The sequence below is a fragment of the Syngnathus typhle genome, linkage group LG11 (assembly GCF_033458585.1).
Source record: "Syngnathus typhle isolate RoL2023-S1 ecotype Sweden linkage group LG11, RoL_Styp_1.0, whole genome shotgun sequence".
Classification (NCBI taxonomy): Eukaryota; Metazoa; Chordata; class Actinopteri; order Syngnathiformes; family Syngnathidae; genus Syngnathus; species Syngnathus typhle.
In genome coordinates, this window is record NC_083748.1 from 4,920,874 (window position 1) to 4,944,542 (window position 23,669).

Below are 23,669 nucleotides of genomic sequence, written 5' to 3' on the forward strand. Positions count from 1 at the left end.
TGATCATCCAAATTAAAATAAAATGTTCAAATTAAAATACATACAATAATAAAAAATAAATTAACTACGCTATTACTTTTTTACATTGCAACATTGTGTGCGTGTTTTAAGTTTTATTTATTTGTTTTCCTCATCAATTAACGGTCAGCTCACGGTTGCAGGGCAACCAGGCGTATGGCGCCACCTGCTGGCTGCATCAAAAAATCATCACTTTTCCTCAAGCGCTGTGTATCTTTTTTAAGTGTGCTTGAATACAAACACTAATTATCCGTTTTCTTGCAACGTGTCAATATAAACCAATGCTCTGCTTTTTAGAATTCCATACAAGCCATTGGATAGGACACCTTCTCATTTTGTTTGCAAGTGAGGAATTTTGACACCATGCGTTCCAGACTGGAGGCTAATGCAAATCAACTCATTCATGTCAAGAAAAGAGATAAGCATCATTCAACAAGTCTAAAATTTGCACACAGTCCCAACTTAACTGTTTTCAAACTGTGTTAAAGTCATGGAAATCTTCTATACTGTATAGTGACTGTATTCTCACATTTGCATAGCATTGAACAAAATGTGACATATTAGAACAAAAAGACACAATAACCTCTCACATGACCAAACTTTTATTATTTACATTTACCAAGTGACTTGATTTGTACTTTAATATCAACAAACAAGTACCGTATCATCCTTCAGACTCTGTGCTTGGACGCATTGATTCGTAAGCTATGGATAGAAATAGCCCTAATTGACACTGTGAAGAACAAATATAAAGTGTAAACAGATATCAAGGCACAAACAAAGTCAAAACTAGAGAGTAGGAATGAGACAAAGACTACACGGCAAACTACAGTAGGTTAGCAACAGACATCTTTTAAAACCTCACAGATTGTTTTTAAACAAGTGCTACGTAATTGGTGACAAATAGTGAGTGGGGACAGGCTAATTAATGGAATGTCATGCAGGGGACTCATTGATTGTAAATGGCATACAAAAATGATTTTTTTGTTTTAGCAGTATTTTGTTCACATGAGTTGAAGCGATATAAAATATTGTTTCATGTCGTCTTAATAAACTTCAAGGGCAAAATGAACATCTTAAAAAAGTCAAAGCAAAATGGTAACTGAAATCATCACAAGGTTTTCTTGATGGATAATAAATATTCTTTGTGCATTTTACATGCGTTCCAACAATTAAGCCAACTCATTTTCCCCACACGTGGCTGCTAAATTATTCTCACCCGATGAGGGTGTGGAAAGATTCTTCAAGAGTAAGAGCCGTTTGTATGCAGGGCCAACGTGAAACAAAGACGATGATGGTAGCCAATCAAACGATTGCTGAAGTTCTTTCAAACTTTCCCCTCCAGTTATAATGACGTCTGTCACCATTTCCATTATAAAAAGCAGTCATCGTCACGTGGTTGCCGCAGTCTCGCATGCAGTGTGTCGCCAAACCCAGCACCTGTAGGTGAACTGGAAAGGAATCCATTTTATGCACTTTTTCCGATTTTCTCAAAAGTCCGTGAGCCGTCTCACCTTCAGAAGAGCCCGCAGTCCTTCAGGTTGTTCTTGATGATGACGTCAGTGACGGCGTCAAAGACAAACTGCACGTTCTTGGTGTCGGTGGCACACGTGAAATGGGTGTAGATCTCCTTGGTGTCCTTCTTCTTGTTAAGGTCCTCAAACTTGGTTTGGATGTAACTGGCTGCTTCGTCAAACTTGTTGGCTCCTGTGATGAAAAACACTTGTTTTAGTTTAGTTACTAATTTTATTCTAATTAAAATAATGGATGATCATCGCCCTATTATTAACAGTTTTACGTTCAGCTTGTACCTGTGTACTCTGGGAAGCAGATGGCGAGGGGGCTACGGGTGATCTTCTCCTCAAAGAGGTCCTTCTTATTGAGGAAGAGGATGATGGAGGTCTCAGTGAACCACTTGTTGTTGCAGATGGAGTCGAATAGCTTCATGCTTTCGTGCATGCGATTCTAAAGGAGAAGGCAGTCAATAAGCACCAAGTGGCAGTGGAAATAATAAATAAAATTAAATAAATGGAAATAAATAGACAATAAAATGATTTTTTTAAAATCAAGCCTTACAATATTGTCTAGTACGCCACTAGAGGAAGCTGTTTTTCAATATTTCAAATGCAAGTGATAACGTAGCATTGGTGCTTGTTGAATCATTAAAGCAACAACCTGTTCAAATAATTGGGGTCATATGGTTCAAGCCACTTTGGATTTCAACATTCAATTAGTTGAACAGCAAAAGGGATTGTGCAATCATAAGAAGACATGATAAAAGCCTTGTAATGTGCTTCATCATGACTGTAGACAGATGAACAAGCCACAACAGGGTGGTGCCCCATCCTCACCATCTCCTCATCCTCAGCCAGCACCAGGTCATACGCGCTGAGCGCAACGCAGAAGATAATGGCCGTGACGCCTTCGAAACAGTGAATCCACTTCTTCCTCTCGGAGCGCTGGCCTCCTACGTCAAACATCCTGCAAGGGGAAGATGGCGCAGAGGAGACACACGGGAGAGTTAATGTGTGTACGAGGTGCAGGCAAACGGAGCCCGGTGCTACTAAAAGACACGAGGGGAGAAACTTTAGGCGAAATTCAATTCCTGAATGTACATTAACATTTCATGAGCTTGCTTTTGGAAGACAAGGAGGTAGAAAAGCATCTGACCGAGCATCAATAATAGACACTATACAAACGCTTTAGAAAAAGATTGACACTTTTTGTACCTTTGGCAAACTATAAAAAATGAAAAAAAACCTTTTTATTGATTCTCTCCATGCATTATTTGGGTCAAATACTGAGGCAGGGGCAGAAGGTTAACATTTAAGAGCTGATCAATGAACTGGTCACGTCAAAGCCTCCAGGCCGGTTCTCACTTTAAATATATATTCTGGCCACTAGTATGCGCGCCACAAAACCATGAACCCATCATTATTGTTTCTGATTAGATTAGCACTGTTGTATACGTGCACATAAAAATGTAAATAGGTCAATGAATGAATGTCATGATGCAAATACGAAGGGGCCAAACTGTTGTGATTCGCAATAGCAAGAGATAAATAATTAATAAATATTTAATCATAATTCTCAATATAATATATATTGATGATTGATTATTTACTAGTACATGTACAGACATTGCAGGAACAATTTTTTTGCATAAACTTTGAGAGTAGCCTTTTAATCTTCCTTTAAAAAGGGCGACTGGGCTCCAATGTCGGGGTGTCAAACAAATTTTTTTCACGGGCCACATTGTAATCATAGCTTCTTTCGGAGCGCCATTATGACTGTCAACCCAAATAAGTGTATGTGCGCCTCATATTATATACAGTAAAAGCTACAAAACAAACTGATAACTCGTTTTCAAATCAGACGAGTAAAAACTGGTCAAATATTTAAAAAAAAGATATTAAAAGTGAAAACAATTCACGCGAATTTGATGCACAATTTGTCTTAAAATGATGTGGCGGGCCATATCTGGCCCCCGGGCTTTGAATTTGACACCTGTGTCCTGTGTGGAGACATATTGTTCTCGTCTATATGCGCTTACACAAGTGTTAGCAGGGACAGGCCCATTTATCAAATGTTTGAAGGCATAAACCTCCGCTGTCCGTACATCCTGTGTAAGCATCGGTCCATTAGTATCCCACACAAGTGCTCAGGCTGCGTCTAGCCATGTTTTATGTGTTGCATAGAAATGGAGCGTGGGGGGTTGAGGAAGTAATTTATTCACTCTTTCTGTAATCATAATAATTAAGCTTTCAATTGCTGTTTTAATTTAGCCCACTTGCGCATTTCAAGGTTGCATTGTCGAAATGAGCACGTTCTGCTCAATGAGACTAACGGCCATCATGATGGCTTTGTTTAAGAGCCGGTGAGCACCGATGTGATGCGTTTTCAGCGCGAGTGGGCGGGAGAGGCGCTCCGTTTTTACTGCAGGACGATCAGCAACGGTGCGAGCTTACTTGAAGTGCAGCTCTTTGAACGTGAAGTGAGTCTCCACGATGCCAGTGGTCTTGACACGAGTTCGCAGCACATCCTGCTGGCTGGGGATGTAATCTGCTTTGGCTATCCTCTCCAGATCATTAAGGTAACTACAAAGAGAGTGAGAAGGGAGGATTAGAAGAATTCTGACCAATCAAAATGATGCACTTGTGCAAATAGCACTTAAAACGCTGGGCATGTACATCAAAAGGTCCCGTTAAACCATTTATGCAAACACTTGAGGTGATAGTTGTTAAATCAGAAAAGAGATGTCAGCACCCAAACAAAGCAGAAGCTTTGGGGACATGCTCCCTGCTCAACCAAGAAGGAAATGTTCAGTCAGCACAACATAAAACACTCCCAAAAGCTGCAATTTCTCACTAACAGAAAAAAAGGACAGTGTTGTTCTTGATGGTCAGCAGCTCTTAATAAAGGAAATTCACTCTCACTGCAATAAATGATTACACCCGTTGGCAGTGTGTGTGTTTGTGTGTGTGTGTCACTGATGGTGGAAGTCGAATCAAAGGATGTTAAATTGACTTGCCCGAAAGGATAATGCAGCAAAACCTTATGCATCATTGATTTGGGACTGAGCTATATGCAATTCGTAGTGCTGATCCCGCTTGGTTACTCTCTTTACACATTCGAAATCTTCTGAAAATGGCTTTGTGTTGCAGACCTTGTCCCCATCTGAATTTGATAAATGTTCACAGTATAGAAAATGGATGCTGCAGTGGTGGTCACATGACTTGATGTGTCTCAATGCAGTAGACGTGTCACATGGACTGCATTTCTTCTTTCAAATACGGCAATTTGTTTTCCATTGTTTTCCGCAGTCTAATCCTCAAAGGATATTTTTCAAACATCTTGTACATGATTTGGAATGATAAGCGACCCATTATAACAACATCAAACATCCGATCACCCGGTACGCCTGAGATAATCCTCATCTATTTTTCATCAAACCTTTAAGCAGAACTCTCCTATGGCAGAGCAAGCACCCCATTGATTTTAAATACCAAGATTACAGCGAGGGCTAAGCAGGGCAGAAACGATTCATCAAAAAAAGTCAAACAATTTCATTTGCCGTGTTCATTTTTACCGCTGACTAATGATGCTGCAGATACATTTACTTCTCTGCATAGAAATAAGATGGCTCGATGGCAGCAAGCCAAAGACAGAACTAATGGGTAGAATAATTGATTTAGAAAATATTCAAATGTGACAAGAAGGTGCAAATTCAATGTCAATCCGCAGCCTAGAATAAATGAAACATGTCGAGTTAAGATGAATGATTCTCCTGAAGAGTCATTAAAGGGTCATCCCATCTTGGAAACACCTTGTAGCAAACATTTTCCAGCAGGATGTCAGTCAGTGAGCGAGTAAAGGCGCATCTGTGTTTGCAGCCCACCTCGCTTACACCCGCATTACATCATTAGCAGCATCCTCAAGGCCAGCTGGGAGCGTGTCGAGCCCGTTCAGTCTTTGTTTCACTCACAAAGTATTATTACGTGATGCAACTTGGCCACAGATATGCTATTCTTTAGCTCTCTATATATACACATTTTTTTATACACACAACCCAAGATAAAGACAAAGGATAAAAAATTGCTTGAATATTGCATATTAAATGGAATGTATTTAAAAGAAAAAAGCCATTTAGTAGCAGGCAGATTGAAAATTAACATTTTGATTGATTTGTGTTCCTTGTCTAGTTTGAATTGTTTTTTTTCTAAATTGAGTAGTAGTATTAGCAACTTGATTTCCAATCAATGAAACCAGTGAGACTTTTCTCGAGGTTCTCTAAACAAAAACATCAAGCAGCTGTAGCGAAAAGTGCACTTTCAATAATGAAGCAAAGTATTTAGGGATTCATCATCTCGAGGCCTGTTGTCATAGTTGACTCTATTTTTTTTTTTTCCCCAGCCATCCGGCAAGATGATTGCACTCATCTGCTTGCAATATTAAAGAATCAAACCGCAGGGAAAGCTAAATAATCAGATAACAGATAACATCAGTCTCGATGGCTCTCCGGGGAGGTCATAGTAGGTATTCCAGTGCAGACAGATCATCTGAAAGATGCGCCATTGAATATATCGCAAAATATCAACAGCAAAACATCAAATCAATAAGCACAACGGGGTAAACAAACGTCAATAATACCCTTCCTCTTCTAAGCGACGATCAAAAAGAGCAACATTTCAAAAGACATCTTCTCAAAAAGTTGCATTTACATTTATAGTGGTGGAATTGTTGTGCATTGAAGCAGATTGCATATGAACTGACGTGGTATCGGAAGCGAACGCCGTTATTTCCCCCGACTGGAAACGTGGCCGCAAAGCATACAGATTACAACTCACTATGCCGCCGAGTCGTTGAGCTGGTATTCCCGCGAGCGGGAGAAGCAACTCTGTATGCCGCCGTCGGCCCACAGTCGCAAGATCACGTTGGCCAGGTCGTCGGGCAAGACGCCCTGCTCCTCGGCGGCTGCGGACAGAGCGAAGAGCTGTTGGGCGTCGTCCTGCAAGAGCGGCACACAAACACACGCGGATGAATGAATGGCTGAATGAATGAATGAGTTTCAGACCAATTATAGGGTATTATGATCCAGCCTGTTAAATTGCTACGATCGTCTCATAATTTCTTTCCCTTGTATGGGACAGCAGAGTCCTCAGCCTCAAGTTGCCATGGAAACAGTACATGGAGCATGAGTTAATTGATTTATTAGGCTTTACTGGGATTGTGGAGGAAAAATAATCTGGGTATTTTTCTAGCGACTAGCTGATGTTGCAAGCGATGTATAAGGATATTTCAGCTGACAGGAAACATGACTAAATAAATTAAGTTTGACCTCCAACTTTGCTACTTGCTGTTTGCACACAAACAATCATATTCACATCCGAGATGGGTTTTTGAAAGGGATAATGAAAGTCATGCAAATCCTCATATTTAATTTACTACCTTGCTATTCCACTTCAGACAGCAAGAGTGAATACATGAGGTCATTTTTCTTTGACTCTATTATCCTTTTTATGTTTATTTGGAAAGAAAATCCATCTATTTTCTTACAATCACACAATTTACATTACAGTATTCAGTTAACCTAAATAAAACATGCAAAGACTCAAGCAGAGATTCAAACCCAGTAAGTGAGGCAGACCTGACCATTAGTCCACCACGCTGCCCATAAAACAAAAACGATGCAGGAAATACGAGTCAGACTAAAAAAAAAAAAAATCATCACGGCAATTAGGGGGTTAAACAATATTTCATTTTCCATGTTTGATTTTCAGTTGGCTGCTTAGGCAGCACTATAATTCCACCGTAGAAACTAATGATAAACTACTGCCAGTGGCTTTGAGCTGAGCACAGCAGAGGCAATACATTTGTGTGTGCAGGATTGCTGCGCGCCTTTACTACCGTGATGACATCTCTCCATCATTTCTATCTCCTCCTGACATAATACGTACAAACAATATTCACAAAAGCTGGCAAGATGTATTTGAGCAACCATGCCCTAGCGTCAGTCAGGGGAGGCAGAAAGGCCTCACCTGCATCACAAAGAATCATTTATGAATCTAATAAAATCCTTTTCAATTTTAGTATGCCGGTCTGATTTTATTTTTAAAACCACTACATTTCATAGTCAAAATCGATGTTCAAATACATGGGCAAGACAGGAACAGGCTCACTTCACCTCAAATTGCACAATCCCTCACTAACTGGATTGAAAAGGCTTAGCTTCTTCTTTGTTGTACTGTTTTTAGACAGTTATTATTCACTTTAATTTGACCATAGTCAAGTTAATGTACTGTGATAAATATTTGTTTTGTATATTACAAAAAACTCGTGGGCGTGCCAGAGTACTCAACTTCACATTCTATGCAGAGATGAAGCTAGCTGTCAACTGCAATAATAAATACAGGAAGATATTCTGTTTAATTGCATAAGACAACAAATGTTCACAAGGGTTTCCTTGTACACGTTAGTAATTATTCATGCATAACTATATGCCCACATACATTTTAGAATTGTACAGCAGGTCCATTTTGCTTTAATGGCCACAGTGCGCAGACGAGCCCTTTGGGACTTTTCAACGTGCCGAGCACTCTATCAATGTTGATAGCCGTGTATTTTTCTTCATTTCACTCGTAATTAGTTTGACTTGTGAGTATTGCCAGTATATGGTAATTATGGGTACAGCTAATTAAACAGTCCCTTTGAAGCTTAGGTCCAAAGTCTCACAAACACAAAATCATTACGATAGTACAAATTGATGCTGTGAAAAGCTTCTGTAATGTTCAAAGCGGGAGCGGTGCTTTCAAAGAGTCTCTAAGGAAGTCCGTGAGTAGAAGGAGAATATTGCATGTATTTTCTATTTTTTTTTCTGAACACACTGGCCACCACAGACCCGTAGAATTACACTGTTCACACAAAGTTGTTTCTCGTCACTTACATTTATCTGAATATTGTGATGAAAAAATGGTTGAATCATTGCAGTTGGAAACCACTACAACACAGAGGTCAAACTCAAGCCCCGGGGGCCAGATAGGGCCCACCACATCATTTTATGTGGCCCACGAAGACAAATTTGTATGTCATTACTAGAATTGCAAATTGTCTTCACTTTGAATAATGTGTTTTTTTTTAAATATTTGACCATTTTTCACTCGTCTGATTTGAAAACGAGTTATTTGTCAGTTTGTTTTGTAGCTTTTCCTGGATATAACATGAGGTGCTCATACATTTATTTTTGGTTGACAGTCATAATGGCCCTCCGAAAGAAGCTATGACTACAATGCGGCCCGCGAAAAAAAATCAGACACCCCTGCACTACGAGGACATACTTGTTAGCCACGTTGCACCTAAAAGAAACTGGCCTAAGTGAAATGATAAATGACAGTCTTTAAAAAATGGAATAGTCGAGGCCACCTGAAGGCTTTTAGAAATTCATTAGAATGAATCATTGTGGATGCTGAGAAAGCACCTGGGGAATTAAATGCAATATGCTCTGCTAAATAAATTGCCAGCCGGTAGTTTTGAACAGCCTTCAATGCCTCAGACAGTCGGAACTTTAAAAACTCGAGCAACATATTACAACCGCAGTTCATTATTGCAAACGTATTCCCATCATAGCACCGTAACAGCCCTGCAGCTGCGTTACGTGCATTAGTGTTGGCCGTTGATCAATTCTGACTGTCTGCTAGGCCATGAGGGTGTTTGAATGTGACTGAACGAGGGAGCTTGGGAATGGAGTGACTTCACCTGGGGATGGCTGAGAGCATATGTCTGGGCAGATGACAGGAGCGTGAGCATGCATTTGTAATTGTCGGAGGCTGAAGGCAAACAGGTCTCACTGACTGCGATTGGACGTTAAAGAAATATCAACGATCAATTAATCACTGCGGATTTATCTTCATGGAATAATATTCAAGACGTCGTCTCCACACAACATACGATCATTAGTACGGTGTTGAAAAATTGGTCCAGATATTCTCGACATGAATTCTTTGGTGCTGCTGTTTTGGTTAGCAGCAATGAAGTCCAAATTATTATTGTCTGTGTATGAATGATGGTATCAATGAACTATCTGATGGGAAACACTTGCAACAAAATAAGGTGTTAGAGGTGGAATATATTTGGGGAAAATCTGTTAAGCAGAATATCATGCAGAGAAATCTTCCAGTGTGAAAAAAAATGTTTGTGGGCGATATCTTACCACTCTGCCAGGATTGCTGTAGTCTATCTTGAGGCTGACCATGGCTTTAACGATGGCCATGATGGACTGGATGGTGTTACTGTAAACCACAGCTCGGTATTGCTTACATTCGTCTTCCGAGTAGCCGTCTTCGTGGATAATCCTATGCAGAGGATTTGAAAATGAAGAAACATGCCATGTATTGATTGCCGGAGCAAAATGGATTCTGATAATTCTGCTAACAGACAAATCCGCAGATTATTTAAACAAATATTTAATGAGTAAAACAAAGCTATGGATTACAGTATATATGTATATATATGTGTGTGTACGCATCTGTTCATGTCTATTTCATTCAACGCATCAGTGTGTTGCAGCGCGTAACACCCTGCGTCTCGAGTCCGATTTTATCACTGCCATTACCGTTCACCTAAACGAGAAATTTAACTGTCTAATACTGAGATGGAATCTTTCAGACTAATGAATCAGAGCGCAGAGGGAGAACATGAGGTCGTAATCATATTAACTCTCAAGTGAAAAGTGCTCGCTGCCTGACAACTGCAGTCATTTAGCAGACACATAGCCTAATTTAGGAAAAGGATCGCTTTCCTCGGCAGCGCATCCAGGATTTATCCGTGTGTGGTGTTATATAATCAATTCTTGTTTGTTTCTAGGAGACTGACACAGCTGTGTGCTCGCATGTGTGTATTTGCGATAAAAATCATGCTTCAAAAAGGTGACAGACTGTTCTTGCTCCCAGCTCATAAAAAATGGATTCGGTGCCAGGCTAGCCTGAAGGAACGTAAATAATTAAGCCATCGGGCATCCTGTGTGTATTCGGATTGGTGTACTGCCACAATGTTGTTCTGCCGTTCTTGTACTTTGAGTCGTAAAAGGCACGTGCAGCCATCAAAAGGAAAACCACCAAGACGCAGGGGTGCATTTCTGTTATCATAACATTACAGGCTTACTGCAAATATTGAGCTACTACTTAGTGAGGATGTCAGAATGGTTAAAGGATCATCGTAGTGAAAAATTCTTTGCGGAAGGTTGCCTTCAGTCTTTGTTGAAATAAAAAAAAAATTGTATTTGAGGAGGAAAAAAAGAATATACTGCGGTCAAGTCATGATCGTTATTAACAAATGACAAAAAAAAAGTGAATTCACCCTATTAGCTAACTCATTATAATATTGAACAAAAGAACCATATAAAATGTAATTTCAGACTAATTTCCAGCCTCAAACATATATTATGAATACAATATACGTATATTATGAAAGTTTTTATCATACTTACTTCATCTGCTTTACAATGGTGCTTTTCCCAGACTCTCCAGCACCTGATGCAAAAATGAAAGATTCAAGTTAAAAAAAAAAAAGAAATAAATAAATACCAAACCAAACTCAAATGCCTTTGTTCGCAGAACAAAGTTGGATTGGAGTTCAAACTGTCTCCCAGCAAGCCGAGCGTTGAACTGTCAGTGACATCACAAGATCCCCCCCTCTGGGTTGTCTGCTCTGTTGATGTTCTTCTTTGTGAGAGTGCACATTCAAGAGTGTGTTTGTTTCTCACTTGAGGGAAGAGAGATGTTTTTAGGCTCACTGCATCACTGGAGGGAAACTTTATCTTTGCAGGACTGTGGTAAAAATAGACTATTTTGTAAAGTGTGGAGAGGTTAAAGCCGAGGGGGGGGACACTTCAGGATGTATGGTGTACCATAATGTACTAAAGAATGTTAGGATGGTAGAATTTTGTGAAGTTGTCATAGTGAATGCTTAAACGACTTGCAAGTGTAAGCTAAGAGCTCTAAAAAAGTAGAAACTGACTTTTATGTTAATAATGATTTATTTGCCTTTATTTTACCTAACTAAAAAAAAGACCAAAACATTTATATACTAGGGCATGATTATTAAATTCAACACACTTGAATGCAAATATAATTAATTGTTGAAATAAATGATACTATAATCAGTTCTAAAAATATTTGATAGTGATAGCCCTAAATTATTGTATGTATAATATTTTTTCGTGCATCTTTTTCATTTTGAAAATTGCATTCTAGTTCAGGCGGCTCGGTGGCGCACTGGGTAGCACGTCCGCCTCAGGAGGGTGCAGGTTCGATTCCACCTCCGGCCCTCCCTGCGTGGAGTTTGCATGTTCTCCCCGGGCCCGCTTCGGTTTCCTCCCACATCCCAAAAACATGCTTGGTAGGCCGATTGAGCACTCCAAATTGTCCCTAGGTGTGAGTGTGAGTGCCAGTGCGAACGGTTGTTTGTCTCAGTGTGCCCTGCCATTGGCTGGCAATCGGTTCAGGGTGTTCCCCACCTACTGCCCAATGACGGCTGGGCTAGGCTCCAGTACACCCGCGACCTCCGTGGGGACTAAGCGTGGGCATTCTAATTCATTGCGATGTATATTGGACTTCAGTTAAGTAGAGGCCGAAATATTAGATCAGGCGCGCCACCATGCGCTGCCCTCGTCACGCCATCTTGACCCAGACGCCAAGAACCATCAGGACAGAGTGACGACGAGTCAGCAGGCTAGAAAATCAGCAATAGCTCCTGTCGCACTGTCAACGCTCATCATGGTCACGTCATTACCCCCCCCCCCCCCCCCCTCCCATTCTGTTTTAAGTGACACAACGTGACTTGCCAAGCTGCAGCATGGTGTCAACGCAAACCCTCCAGTAGCTTTTTATGTCTGATCATATCTGCCTTCCATCTCTGCCTGCAAGACAGCTGCGATGACCAACTGATTTTCTGAATATATTGTCTTCTAGGCTTAAAGGACTGCACTGTCTGCATAGCCTCCATGCTGCAGATTTACCGCTGAGATGCTCAACACAATTCATTCAAACAGTTCAATCATCTGGCTTACTCTGTGAATTCTTGCATAATACCCCAAATCTGGTTTGAAATGAATGTTACTCTCTCTGTGGACACACTCACATGAAGGTCACTTTTCTCACTCCAGAATAAAACGCGGCCATTAATATTTCAGGCCCAACGGGAGGTGAGCATGTGAACACTGGGAAAGATGAGTGCAGCCTTATTTTTCATGTTCAAGCTAGTTTGGAGGAAAAGGGGGCCATTGCTGTGCGGCTATGGGGGGACTTCAGATTTTCATAGTGTGGTACCAAAATTGTAGTAAAAAAAAAGCAAAGCGTGGAGAGTCTCTGTGGCGTAAATAAATGAGCACTGTCAATAAACTGAGCCTGCCTCTCACCCAAAATCAGCTTTATGCTCCAGCTCACTCGCGACCCCATACAAATAGAAGCGGTAACAAATACAAACAAAAATATTATATTCGTGTTGTTGCTTATATTAAATTTGCCATTTCCTACAAATGTGCCACGAACCAACATTTGGGTATCAATTTTAAGCAGGATATTAAGAAAGAAATCATCTGAAGTCGAATTACCTTTCAACCTTTCATTGCACAGAGGTCAAATATTTACAAGATGTTGTCAGCAGAGAACATCAAACGACCTCATGTGATCAGCGTGTTCAGTTGGGTCATTACAAATAAATCCGCAGAGGCGTCTAATGGATGCGTGCAATCTCCGCCGCAGAAAGGATGGATCATTGGAGTGCAGCTTGTACTTCTGGAAAAAGCTCAATAAATAATAGGTGCCAGAATTATTTTGTGGTTTCTTTCACTTTCTCCATCCAGACATCTTAGGAGTCGTAAGTAACTTGAGCCGTGTGCATCAGTCACAACAACACAACAGAAGCACCCAGCATTCTCACTCGCCTTAACTACTTTGCATTTTATTTCCCTCTGAAGTACTTGGTGGCCATTTTATTGTTAAAGTGAGACATAAACTTTTTTAAGTTTTCCGGTGAGAGCAGAATTCATTCCCATACAATGCTCTTGGATCAATGTTACCAGATTGATGTCAATTGGGTTATGTTTAGGTGGGTTTTCTCCAGGTACTGCATTTTCCTCCCACATTCTTACATTTAATCAATGAATGGAACTGATTCATGGATGAAGTCAGACAAGACCTCAATTCAGCAAATGTCAAGGGGTGAATGTTAAGATCTGTCACAGTTCATCTCCTTGTTTTGATGTTGTCAGAGTTTGGGTTTGCGTGTCTGTGTGACAGACGACACCCCATCTCTGGCTTTTAAAATTTAATCCTTATATAAGGCCCACCGGACTATAAGGCGCACCATTAATGCATCATGTCATATTTTTAATCCAAATCAAATCATTCTCCATTTTATCTTTTTTATTTCAACTTCAGATGCAACAAATGACTTTATAATCACAAAATAATGATCCATAGTCTTTTTGATTCATGATTCATACTCTTCAGCAGGCCACTTAGGCTTGACACAATGCTTCGGGCCAGTTTGAATTAAGGAATTTAGTTCATATATAAGGCGCACTGGACTATAAGGCGCACTGTCGGCTTTTGAGAAGATTTTAGGTTTTTAGGTGCGCCTTATAGTCCGTAAAATACGGTAATTGCCGTCAACTGCCTCTCGTTAACTGTCTTGTCACCTGCTTCTCGTTAGCTGTCTTGTATTTAAGTCCTGTCTGCCCCTCACTCATGTCGGGTTGTTTGCGTCTTATGTCTTCTTGTTTCTTCTAGTTGCTTGTCTGTTCTTGTCGTGTTTTGTCTTTTTGTTCGGTTATTCACGTCCCTAATCGAGCATCTATAGTTTGTCTTTTGCGTGTGTTCAATAAACCCTGGTCCAAGCTGCATTTGGTCCCCCAGCTCCATTCACTTCATGACAGTTAACTGTGTTTTGCTTTTGGGGAATTGGGAAGAAATAAGTTGTTAAGTTAAACTGAGTGTTTTGTTTTAACTAAGCTGCTGCGTACCTCTGGGTAAAACTGTTAAAAAGTAAGACGCAACTAAAATCATGATCATATTGTGTCTCAATTGTCATTATGGTACTCGGTATGAGTTTTCACTGTCGTTTGGAAAATGTATAGTTAAAAAAAGTTAGGACTAATCTATTTGTTTGAAAACAACTTTTCTAAACCGTTAATGAACACTGTTTTGATGGCAAAAGTAATTTGATGAGCTGGGAATTTTCTTAAGAAGTATATCTCAAGCTGCATGCACCTTTATTAAATCTTTAGTGTGGGGAAAAAAATAAATCATGAAAAATATAATTACTTTTCAACTCCTCCCCAGCGTGAGTTTACGACAAGCAAAGCAAACATTTCTCTCGTGAGCGGCTGCACAGACTGTCCGTGCAAGATTCGTTTTAAAGCTATCCTTGCACTGATTAATAATAAATAAGATTTATAATAGTGGACCATCCCACCGCTATTAAAAAATCCATACCCAAGCACTGACAGAAGACACCCCATCTCTGGCTTAGACACAATCCGATACACCTTCACAGCATCATAAATCGGCTTCACCTTCAAATCTCTACGTTGGTCAACTATCAGGTTGTAGTTGCTACGTGTGTCTGTGATACAATTCATTGAATCCCGGCCCATGGCTCCCCACCAACACGGTGGCGTCACGACAGCTCGCATCCGACGAGCTTTTACAGCCATTTAAAAGGTTAACCTACTGTGGGCGCCGATAAAACAGAGCCGAATACAAAACAAGCTATGTTTTTGCTGACGGGGACAAGCCAAATTGATTTCTTTGGAGTAAACATCTTTTGTCTGTTTGGTTTACCTTCTAACAGCACGGTTGGCTCCCCACCAGTTTTGGTGTTTAAAGCCATCTGGTCATGACAGAGTGACGCGTTAAAGTAGCCAGGCTAAAAGAGGAAGTCAGGTCAAATTTGATTTAAAAATGAATCCTACTTTTGTGGAATAGGAGTTGACCATTAATATTTTAATACAATATATTTTTTTCTATAAACATTAACTCGAATAATAAAATACTCATTGCAATCTCTTAAATTGGCATCTTCATATGTATGTAGATGATTCAATGCAATATTGACACTCGCATAGGATCAATAACTGCTCAGTGCACCTGTCAGAATCTCCAGGTGATTGACAGGCCGTCTCTCCAGGGTCTAATCTGCCTGTTGCCTTAAATCGGCCGAAATTCCCCGACCTTGATGCTGAACAAGATAAGTCAAATAGAAAATGGACTTCTGGATGGATGGAGATAAATAGCAACCATTTATCCCTTCTGTATTTCTGCAGACATACACGTGTACATTCCGGGGGGGCGGGGGGATCATGTTCGTCATCAATGGCCAATCTCCCGCTGACACTTTGGTTGGGATGAGTGAAGATCCATTATAGCTGCGATAATGCACACCAATGATTACATTGGGCTCCCAGTAGGGACTACATGACTCATTCTGTGAAATGAATGGATTCAGGAGGCCTTTTCCTGTCTATATAAATGCAAATGATTTATCGCCATACTGATATCAGTAGTGGTAGTAGTGTAGATAACAATATTGTCTATCAGACTCAACATATTGTCCAGCCTGCCAACATATTTTTGTGTTAATACTAGGGGTGTAAATTGCGGGTTTTGTCACGATACGATATCATATCAATACAAAGAACTACGATACGATATTTGCCGATATCTTAAAGCCTGCTGCAATTCATCACGATATATCACGATATAGTGCTCTACGATCGATATTTTTTTCTTTGATAAAAAATATAGAACAATATCCTGATTTATAACAATTCATATGCAAAATCAACAAGGTACTGCAAACTCTTTATTTAAGAAATTACAAGAGTATTGTAGTATACAAAGTGCTTATTTTAACACTGAACTTTGATGTTGTGTTTTTTCTTTAAACGTCCGGCGAGATTTGTGCTCCCTGAATATTTGATCACCAGATGGCAGGATTTACAAACGTGTCTTGTCCGTTGACTCGTTGAGTCATCTTTTCTTTGGAATCCAAAGTGCTTCCAAAGAATGACTTGAAGCCTAAAGGGGAGCCAATTTCCTCGTCTTTTTGGACACTAGCCATAGCACCAGCCCAGGAGCCGCGTACTAGTTGTCGACTCTCCGTGCCTGCTCTGCTCACAACACAACGCCGCCGCGCACTGCTCCCGGAAAGAGGAAGCAAGCAACAATGAACTGGATTTCAAAATAAAGTCGCGTCCAATGTCCGAGGTCAAACACGGCGATATAAATCGATCTTTACGTTTAGCATCGATGCCAATAAATCGTAGAGCATTATATCGATTAATCGATGTGTATCGATGAATTGTTACACCCCTAGTTAATACGGTAGGTTTATTTTTATTTATTTTTTACCTGATCAATGAGGGTTATCCATTTGCTCTACTAGTTTAGTTAGAACAAAGATCCACATTATGTGTCTGTAACCCATGCAGGTAGGTGGTACAAACAGGCAATAGATGCAGAGTGGGCAGCAAAAGAAAAATGGTCGTGCGTAAGTAGGATAGTACGCTATATCGTCTGGAGTGTTAAAGTAGGTCATCAGTTGTGCTGAGAAGAAGATGAGCTCCACCGCTGGGCTCTGCATAGAAGCAGACTGCACTGAATGTGCACAATGTTTAATCTGTTTTGTTTGCTCACTGGCGCTTCTGGATGTGACCAGACTGCTTAATTTGCACCACACGATTCAATATGCATCTGCGGTAACATCTCCAAAAATGTTTTTGATGCAGCATTGTAACTATTGGGACTGATGTTATCGTCGTTCTGTTAAAGAGCCTTCTTCTATGTTTCCACTTTAATTTTAGAGCCGCCACATGGACCCGCCATGAAATATTGACCCATGAAAGGAGCAAACATAAAAATTAATCAATTCCAAGACAAAACCAAACAATACATCCATCTCCTAACAATGATGACGTGCATTTTACCACATCTACCAGCATGGACAATGAATAAAGAATCTTAGATCAATTTAATTAGATCCTCCTTGGAGCATATGCACCATTATGCAGCATAGGCGAGGAGCTGCTAATTGATAGATTCCGGTGACTATCTTCTAAAAGACTCCAGTGCACATAATTACAACAGCAACCTAAGCAGCTGTAACATGACATGCATACAAAAATATGAGTATGATAATCAATCACATATCCCTGCGGCTTTGTACTGACTTGCAGCACATACGATCAGAGGTCGTAGCGCTTCATTACGCTACATGTACAATCACGTCACGGTCACTTTACATCTTTCTGCACGGTTAGTTCTGTTTTCCTGTTCTTGACCGCTTCATCTCACCGACCGATATATTGAGTCACCAACGTCACCACTTGTCCTCCTCCCTCATGAACGCCACACGTGCCGTGACGACACCAGACTCTGCTCTTTGTGTGATCCTTGTCATCTGGAAGATGCGATGGATCAAAATGACACATAGCGCACGTGGTACCGGTTGACCCAGGCAAGGTTGACGTTACAAGCGGCGAGGGGAATTCCCCTGTATTGTCGTAATTGTAGTGGATTAACAAAAAATATAGCCATTAAACAGCTTATAATGAACAATTACAATTCAATATTGATGGTTTTCATTGTCATCTCAGATTCTTACTGGTGACAGGTATAATTAGAAATCTGCGATATGCTCCTTGTATGACTCACGTCGGAGTTTAACAGCTCAATTGTGTTGTGTGTGCGTCATGCGACGTGTCAGAAGTTGCCAAGGGTACCCAATTCATCTCTGACAGAAATCAATACGCACTTTGCCTTGCGGGAGTTCCAATGAATCACGCAAATCAAGTGAATGTGTATCGTTAATCGATGGCATCACTTGACAAGGCTCTTCAGAAAGGCTGAAAAACGGATCCAGCACTAGAAGGAAAAGAAGTTGGCACAGGTCGGCTTGGAAGTGCTGCAGGATCCCAACTTGTGTTATGCCAAAGTGCATCCAAGTAATGTAATCACATTTGCCATAATCTACAATCATTCCCACACTGTCCTGTTTCATTTTAATGAGCCATTGCTCACCCCGCCCTCCAAAATCCAAACTGCTTGCTTGCAGATATATTGTCCTAGAAATGGCAGCTCTGATAAATTACCGTGTTGCGTAATTTCACACCTAGATGCTCAAGCACTCCAGAAATGCCACTGTCTTTTCAAGCCAATTTTCCATAATATGGCAATTTGTAGTTGCACACCAAAATGGAGCAAATATAACAAAATATTAAATAAACACCATGATCCCCATAACGCATACATACTGTACATAAAATTACCATACGTATACGCACTGAGAAAAAAAGTTTTGTGAATAATATTTGAGAGAAATATATATGCATACAAAGTGTGTTAATATTTTTCCTCAGGTTTTTAGCCGGCAACTCTAGATTTGGATATCATTCACAAAGATCTTTTTTTTTTCTTCTCTAGCAGAGGAAAGCTGCTCCTAAAATGTATGTGGAGCACACCCAAAAAAAAATAATAAGGCCATTACAATGTGACAGACGAAGCACGGCCTTCCATCTGATAACGCCGCCGCTTTAATCTTTCACTTGGTTGAATGCATTAAATAGTGAAGTGTGCCTCTGAGGTTGGTTCAAAAATTCAATACGATTTATTTCCCGCAGATCAAACCAAATACACTTTTTTAGGCCACGGCAAGCTCGCTGCCTGTCCAAGCAAGAAGAATTGATGTTTCATTAGTACTGCGATGATACCTCATCATCAGGGAAACCAACTGAACTGTTGCGCCACTTCTACTTGTAGAGCATGTTTGATTGTTACTAAATGAAGGTGTGACCTCATTGGTTCCTCTCCGCGGGATCGATGGAAGAAATACTGAATGAATGAATATGAATATTTTTTTTTGCCTCGTTTGTAAGATTTGTAGAAATCCGCAGACACCCGGAATGCTCCTATCCAGCAGATTAACTGTCAGCCTGATAAATAAATGCCTTTATTTATCTCTTCACTCTGCAACACTGTTGACTTCCAAAGGTGGGTTTATTTAATACTGACATGACAAATAAATCTTAAGGTGAGCTACCGCTATCAAGAATTTATTCACTAACTGGACACTATATTAGGTACACCTGCAAATCTATTCTCATCCAATTGAAATGGAGCGGACAAATAATTCATACAGCTCTTATATTGGATCGTGCACTTCACCAAAGGGAATGAAGCGTTTTGAACTAATCCAATTAGCTCAAATATATTTCATGCATTTTGTTTTCTGCAGTGATGATCATACAGAGCAGCTCTTGGAAATGTCGGAATCATCAAAAAAACACAATCAGCTTGATCAGCAAGTATTTTGTTTGCCTGCTTCTTGTTATTTCTTGATTATTGTTTCAAAAATGACCAGTGCAAAACCCGATGAATGGAAGCTATTTTTGTGTGTTTCATTTTTTTAAATCAATGTTGTCTATCTAATTATTTCCTATACTGTACCTCTGGTCCTGTTCAGTGTCACCAGATGAAAATTACTTTTTCATAATAGCAGACAACTCTGATAGCTTTCTATTCACATTGTCCTATTTTAATCCTCCTAATGAGATCCATTTGTAATGATCTTTTTTGACATTCATCACAATCCACCATTGAGCTGAAAAGTATCTTCTTTTTTTTTAAGTCGACAGCAACAAACTCCATCAAGCGCCTCCTCCATCAGCTGACTTTGGAGTCAAGTGCAATTAGGCCGATTGATTGGAGTCAATCTCGATGAATACGCATCCTTCCAAACACTTAGCCACTCACGCGCTCTTCAAGACAAGAAGAGGGAGATGTGAAAGAACGTGCAGGAAAATAAGGGGATATTAAACTGCATCCTGAATAATAAATGCCGCTGATAATGGGAATGTGACTGGAAAATTAAAGACGGCGACGGATCTAATTATCCATAACCTTGTGGAGAAAGCCTTTGGAAGTGAAGGTGCTTTGCGTGAAGACCTCAGAACTTCATAAAGCCTACAACGAATGGGTTTCAATTGTTTTTAGACTGCTCTGACTTCAGGCCATGAAGGTATCTAAATGTGATTGGACGAACGAGTGTCTGAATATGTGATAAAGTAGCCAGAGGGGGTAAGGTCAGTGCAACCGTGGATGACGAGAAACGTGAATCAACAGGCTTATGGAAAAAGAATGGATGAGCTGAAAAGCAAATTCTTACCAATAAAATCGCCTCAAGTAGATTTAGAGGAGTCATGATGTGCAATTTCAATGAGGTGGACTTTTTTTTATTTTTTATTGAAGATATTTTTCTTCAGTGCCAACCTGTTTATCTGCTCCAGCATCTGTTCTCTTGCCTCAACGACGCAACCGTAACGCTAGATAATGAGTAATACAACACAACACATTAAACAAGACAAATACTAGATTAAAAATGTTGGTAGGCTTCGATTGGTTTGTATTGTATAATGAAACCGCAGGAGATTTGGCGTCATTTTATTATTGTAGGCTAGGAGAAAGGGCTTTCCTGATTTTATTAAAACATGCAAATGTAAAACATTGCTTTGGTAAATCTGTTGACACGGGTGGCATTTTAGCCAGAGTGCATCAAATCAATCCTGTGTACTCTCGCTAAAACAACTTTAAATGTAATCTCTTAAACTTGCCTAGAACAGTATAATAAGAATAAGTGGTATTGATGAGAGACATGACTAACTGTCTAGCTTGTCACTTTGTGGGTAGTCGTTGTGGACAGTCTCCCGCTGAGATTTGAGTCATGTCGGTGGAAACCTATTATTATCATCGTGTGCCCAAGGTGGAATTTAAACATAAGACAAATGTGATTATTTGTAGTATATTTTATATTCACTTGCTGTTTCTGGTTCTCACTCATCCCTAAACTACCTTATTGTGATGACAACTACGTATATAAAAGAAATAAGATGCCTTCCGCACTCATTAGTCAATGGCCACTATGGAATGACTCATCATCTCTTTGCCCAGAGCTGATGTGCATCCTCTCACACACCACGCTGACAAATAAAACAATTATAGCTTGCACAGGTTGTCCTGAAATCATCCGCAAAATAGACAAACAGCAGAGTTGGGTTGCATTAACTCACGGGAATATTGCGTTGATGGGAACATTTGAACGTCACACACAGACGCACATTCAACTCTGTAAAATCAAATCATATGATTTGATTTTACAATGTCCTAAACGCCCTCAACCCATCATTCACGGTGAGGGCTGCTTTTATCGGGCAACAGACACTCCATGCTGGCAAGCAATGTCTGACAGCCTTTTTATCAATTTTACTTATGCAGCATTCAGTTCGCTGCTGAAATTGCCCACCTCGCATTATATTTTCATGGTGCTTATTCAAGATTTCACACAGGTTTGAGGAAAGGCATGCTGCTCTGGGCCTGGTAGACACACACACACAAATGTATCAACACTAGCTGGCCTCTCTTATTGACTTGTCAGCTGACTCGCCATCCTGCAGCTCTCCGTCCTGGCTTGCGCTAACAGATTGTCACAGCAAGATGACACACGTCCTGCACCACACACACACACACACACACACACACACACACACACACACACACACACACACACACACACACACACACACACACACACACACACACACACACACACACACACACACAAACCGTAGCATCCTCCCGCTTGGCAATACACATTTACACCCTTTTGCACATGACAAGATAAGATAAACGAGGAGCGAGACGAATACAATCTGCACTCATCTAGAGCACAGAGCTAATTATTGTACTAGAAATGTGTACCTTTCACAGAGCCAAAAATAAACAGGTAGGTGTGTTACAAAAGCTAGGTCAAGGGTAATGGGTTTGAAAGATTCACCCAATAGCGCAGAAGTGCGCAAAGTCTGACCACTAATGGTCCCCCGATAAGACCCACGGAGCATTTGCCTGAACAACTCATATAAATTAATTGTTTTTATTAATTTTAAGAAATATTTTTTTCCCCAAAAAATGCTCACTGAATATGTATTTATTAGATTTTATTTATTTAATCATTAATTTTATTATATAATCTGTTAATTTGTTTACTGCAAATAGTAATGAAAATATATGAGTCAAAAAAGAATGTTAAAAAAACAAAAACAAATATTAATTAAAAATAATCAAATGAACAATTGTGAGCAAATTATTCAAGTTGGTTACTGTATTTATGTATCTGTTGTATTGGATGAATGTATTTATTAATTTTACTTTCGTATATTTGACTACCGTATGTCATTAAATAATGTTTCAATGATTTACTGTAAATAAAATAAATTAAAAATTTCATTTCCATTTCACTTATTTTATTGAATAATTGGTTAGTTATTTATGATCAAAATAATTACAAATTATTAAATTAAGAAATGAGAAAGTTATTCATAAAAAACTATTATCAATGTTTCACATTCTCTTTTTTTTTTTTTAGTCCGTTTTATCTTGACAGCTCTGTCCATTTGAAATAGCAACTGTAGTTTTAGAGCACAAATACCTGCCCATCCCTATGATCGAGCAAAAGGCGAGGGGCAAATTATTAGACAGTCAGTATGATTGACAGTGTCAATCATAATTGAACATTCTTACCTATGCATGAACGTATTTAGTGACAGATCATTAGATTGCGCAGGTAAGTGGTTTCATTTTGCACCTAATTGCAGGAGCACAAAACCGAGGTTTACCTAAAAGAAGCAGCTTGACCTCTCTGGCCGCCTTCTCCCCGTCTTCTCGGAGGTTCTTGTCGATCATTTTGGACCTCTCCGCGGCCGCCTTGTCCTCGGCACTCACCGTGCAGCCCATGGCTCCAAGACAGGGCAACGCCAAACCTTTCGCCCGGCAAAAAGGCTCTCTAAAGAAACAAAAACCAGCAGAAAGCTTAAAAATATGGTGCAAAAAAAATTCCAATGGGAGAAAAAAAAAAGTCAATGTCTCTGGATGAATTGCTGCTTAAATGGTTCCAGATCATGTGTGATGACTGTTACCGGTGATCCATCTCCAAAGAGTCAGAACCGCGCGTGCTGCTCGTGTCCACCAAGCAGCTGAAATGTTCTCGCCTCAGTCCAGAACGCCGCTGCTCCCATCCCAGATGCGACCTGTCTGCTTCGTGCTTCA

The 23,669-nt window shown here is 40.0% G+C and overlaps 1 protein-coding gene across 1 annotated transcript; it reads right to left on the reverse strand.

Annotated features, from left to right (window-relative positions):
* Positions 1-604: 604 nt before the first annotated feature.
* LOC133162819 (guanine nucleotide-binding protein G(i) subunit alpha-2) lies at positions 605-23,665 on the reverse strand. Its single transcript, XM_061292269.1, has 10 exons — positions 23,540-23,665; positions 23,240-23,406; positions 11,000-11,042; positions 9,725-9,866; positions 6,366-6,526; positions 3,987-4,115; positions 2,370-2,499; positions 1,830-1,983; positions 1,533-1,725; positions 605-1,469 (listed from the first exon to the last, which is right to left on the reverse strand). Exons 1-9 carry the CDS (start codon positions 23,548-23,550, stop codon positions 1,535-1,537), a joined length of 1,128 nt encoding a protein of 375 aa, XP_061148253.1. The 5' UTR covers positions 23,551-23,665; the 3' UTR covers positions 605-1,469; positions 1,533-1,534.
* Positions 23,666-23,669: the final 4 nt, after the last annotated feature.